The 3,260-nt window shown below is 45.5% G+C and overlaps 1 protein-coding gene across 1 annotated transcript; it reads right to left on the reverse strand.

The window, feature by feature from the left end:
• Positions 1 to 206: 206 nt before the first annotated feature.
• FZD10 (frizzled class receptor 10) lies at positions 207 to 2,822 on the reverse strand. Its single transcript, XM_044275644.1, has one exon. It carries the CDS (start codon positions 2,579 to 2,581, stop codon positions 830 to 832), a length of 1,752 nt encoding a protein of 583 aa, XP_044131579.1. The 5' UTR covers positions 2,582 to 2,822; the 3' UTR covers positions 207 to 829.
• Positions 2,823 to 3,260: the final 438 nt, after the last annotated feature.

The following is a 3,260-nucleotide window of genomic DNA, read 5'->3' on the forward strand; positions in this document are numbered from 1 at the left end:
AAATATATATAGTATTTATATATGTACAGTAAAAACAAACACAAAAAGAGGGTGCATATTTCACATAGCAAAGAGCCACGCAACATACAAAGTTTCCCTTTGCCGTATCTAGTGCTTTTTGATCTATTCATGGCTAGAATTTGTTTCACAATAGAAAGAGTCAATAAGCCCTTTGAATTGATCCATCTCCCTTTTTAACCAAACAGTCCCAACGTGTATAACATTTGGCTTGATTTCCATTAAAAAGCCACAGGGTAAGACTAAAGGGACGGAGGCCTCAGTTCTTTTGTCAAGAAGCCTCTTTTGTTGCCCTCTTTGCAGAAACATACATGTTTCTCTTTTATTTTTTTAAGTAGTGGGAAAAAAGAAATATTGCACATTATTTCCCAGTGACAGAACTAAACACTATCATTATGTCTTTAGAGGAACAGTTTGCCTTTGAGGGCCAAGGAGGGCAAGAGGTCAACCTCTTAAGTAATGACAAAAATCTATTCAACCAGTGGAGCCGGATTGTACAAAAATAATAATAATTAATTTGTATTTTCAAGCATTTCAGTAGCTATTAGTTCCCAGATACATACAAGAAGCTTCTTGTTTTCTCTGAGATAACTAGTCCATAAAAATTCAACACCACTCAGGATTTATAAGACAAAACCCTGGCCACAGCTATTAGGCAGAACTCTAAGATATTACTCAGTCATCTCACCACTGGATACATGAACCACACGTTTCCTTAAGGATTTACCTTGGCTTGCTGCATTGTGATTAATAAAACAAGTTTCTAGCTGGGATGGCCAATCTGCGCAGTACACAGGCAGGCAGCCCCTTCTCATACACAGGTGGGAGGCTGCAAGGCAGATTCATACTTTCCATGGGGAAGTTTTTGCAGGTGCTGAGTCTTTTTGTAGATTCCTGTACTTGTGATGACACTTGCAGGTTTTCTCCTGCTCCTTTTCTTTAACCTTTTGCTGAAAACATTTTGCCAAGACTGTAAGGTTTTAGAAGTCCATATCCACATCCCACTGGTTATACCCACAACTAGTAGCATAAAGATTTTTACCATAAAAATTTCTACAGCTGGAATAGAGTTTGTCATTGTACAATCCAAGGTTTTAGTCTGACTGTTGAGTTTACACTTATCTTGGGTGGCAAGTATTTTCCAGTAGTCCATGTTAAGTCGCTCATAGAAATAGCAAGCAATGACACAAGTGGCAGGGACTGTGTAAAGGACAGAAAAGACCCCAATCCTGACCATTAGTTTCTCCAGCTTGTCCGTGTTTTCCCCTCCAGTTTTCATGACTCTCCTAATGTGGAAAAGAGCCACAAAGCCAGAGAGAATAAAAGAAGTGCCAATGATGAGGTAGCAGGCCAAGGGAATGAGCACAAAGCCCGTCAAAGCATTGACATCCATGCTGCCAACATAACAAATGCCTGTGAGCTCATCACCAGCTACTCTCCTCATTACAAGGATCATGATGGTCTTCACAGCTGGGATAGCCCAGGCAGCCAAATGGAAATAGCTACTGTTGGCCTCAATAGCTTCATGTCCCCATTTTTTCCCTGCAGCCAAGAACCAGGTCAGTGTCAGAATCACCCACCACAAGGAGCTGGCCATACCAAAGTAGTAGAGAATGAGGAACACTATAGTGCAGCCAGTGCTCTCTAGACCCTCCTGGATGACATAGAGCTGCCCACTGTCTCTATCACAGGCTATACTGTCTGCTCCAGCAAACAGGCGGATAATGTATCCTACAGAATACACACAGTAGCACATGGACAGGAATATAATAGGCCTTTCGGGATACTTGAAACGCTGAGGATCTATCAGGAAGGTAAGCACAGTGAAAGCACTGGAGAAAAAGCATAGGATAGACCAAATAGCAATCCAGATAAAGGCAAACTTTTTGTCACCCTTGCTCCAGTAAACATCTACTCCAGAGGTACATAGGGGTGCACAAGAAGCACTCTTCTCCACATGGTGGAACTTTCCTGAGTTCTCACAGGTTTTCCTGTTGGGGAGATCCTTGGGCTGTGGGTCAAGTCCACTGCTGGGTCTCTGTGGCCTGAATATTGGAGGTAGCATGCTAGATCCTCTGGGGGCTTCATCTGAACCATTGTTAGGAGCCTCCATACACAGGTAGTTTGGATCGTTTTTGTTAGGCAGTTTACTACAATCCAGGGAGTCTGGCCACTTGAAGTTAAACTGCTCCATGATGGGAGAGCACTTGAGCCTTGCCTGCTCACACATGACTCTACAGGCTGGGATCGGGGTGGACACCTGCTCGGTGCACATAGGAGCATACAGGGAGCACAAGAAGAACTTTAAGTGACTGTGACAACCATACTCCACCAGGGGTGCAAACTCATGGAGCTGGATCGCTGCTTCCCTCTGGTTCTCATGCCCCATCAGGTTGGGCATTCTGGTCATGTTGTAGCCGATGTCCTTACACATAGGGATTTCTATGGCTTGACACTTGCCATCACCAGTCCGGTCCGGGTCTATGGAGCTAATCCCTGAGCAGAGGCAAATTCCAAGCAGCACAAGCAGAGTAGATCGTGAGAGCTGAGCTGTGATATCCATGCCTGCAGCTCAGAGGAAGATCCTTCAGTGTTTAGTCACAGGCTGGGATGATACGGTGCTTAGAGCTGCATTACTCCAAGCTAATGTCTATCTCCAGTCCTAGGATGAAAGCAGCCGTGGTGACAGCCAAGAGGTTCTGCAGAAGTTGCTGGCTGAGCGGTCAGTGTGCCCCCAGCAGTGGCAGGGTCTCCTCCTTGCACATGTCCTTCTGCCTGGACTGGTCTGTCTTCTTCTCTGGTGTCACAACCATGTGAATGTGCTCCACTTCCCTGCTCCTGCAGACACTCCTCCTCCTCCACCTCCTCCTCCTCACTCTTCTTTCTGCAGCCCGAGCAGCTGTTTTGGGGGCTGTGTCCCAGGATGAAAAAACCTGTTGGAGATCCGCCTTGTGTACGACATCTACTTTGCATAAGAAAGGTGAAGCTGACACGTTGATTACTTAGCAAAGGGTCTTCAAGAAGGACCCCTGCACAGACAGAGCTGCTCTCCCACACTTTCCCTGCTCCTCCCTCCCCTGGGAAGTTCTGCAAGTGTCTAGAAAGTCATCTCTGCTCTCTAGTGCAGGTAGGAAGTGAGAAGGGGGCTTATCTGTAAACACAACACTTGGCTTTTTAACCTACTTCTCCTTGATGTGTAATGGGGGGCTCCACAAAAACATCTTCTTTATTGCCACTCCTAG

Source organism: Bufo gargarizans, chromosome 1 (assembly GCF_014858855.1).
Source record: "Bufo gargarizans isolate SCDJY-AF-19 chromosome 1, ASM1485885v1, whole genome shotgun sequence".
Taxonomy (NCBI): domain Eukaryota; kingdom Metazoa; phylum Chordata; class Amphibia; order Anura; family Bufonidae; genus Bufo; species Bufo gargarizans.

Bases quoted from the DNA above. Each gene is read 5' to 3' on its own strand.
- FZD10 (XM_044275644.1), bottom strand. From the start codon at position 2,581: ATGGATATCACAGCTCAGCTCTCACGATCTACTCTGCTTGTGCTGCTT.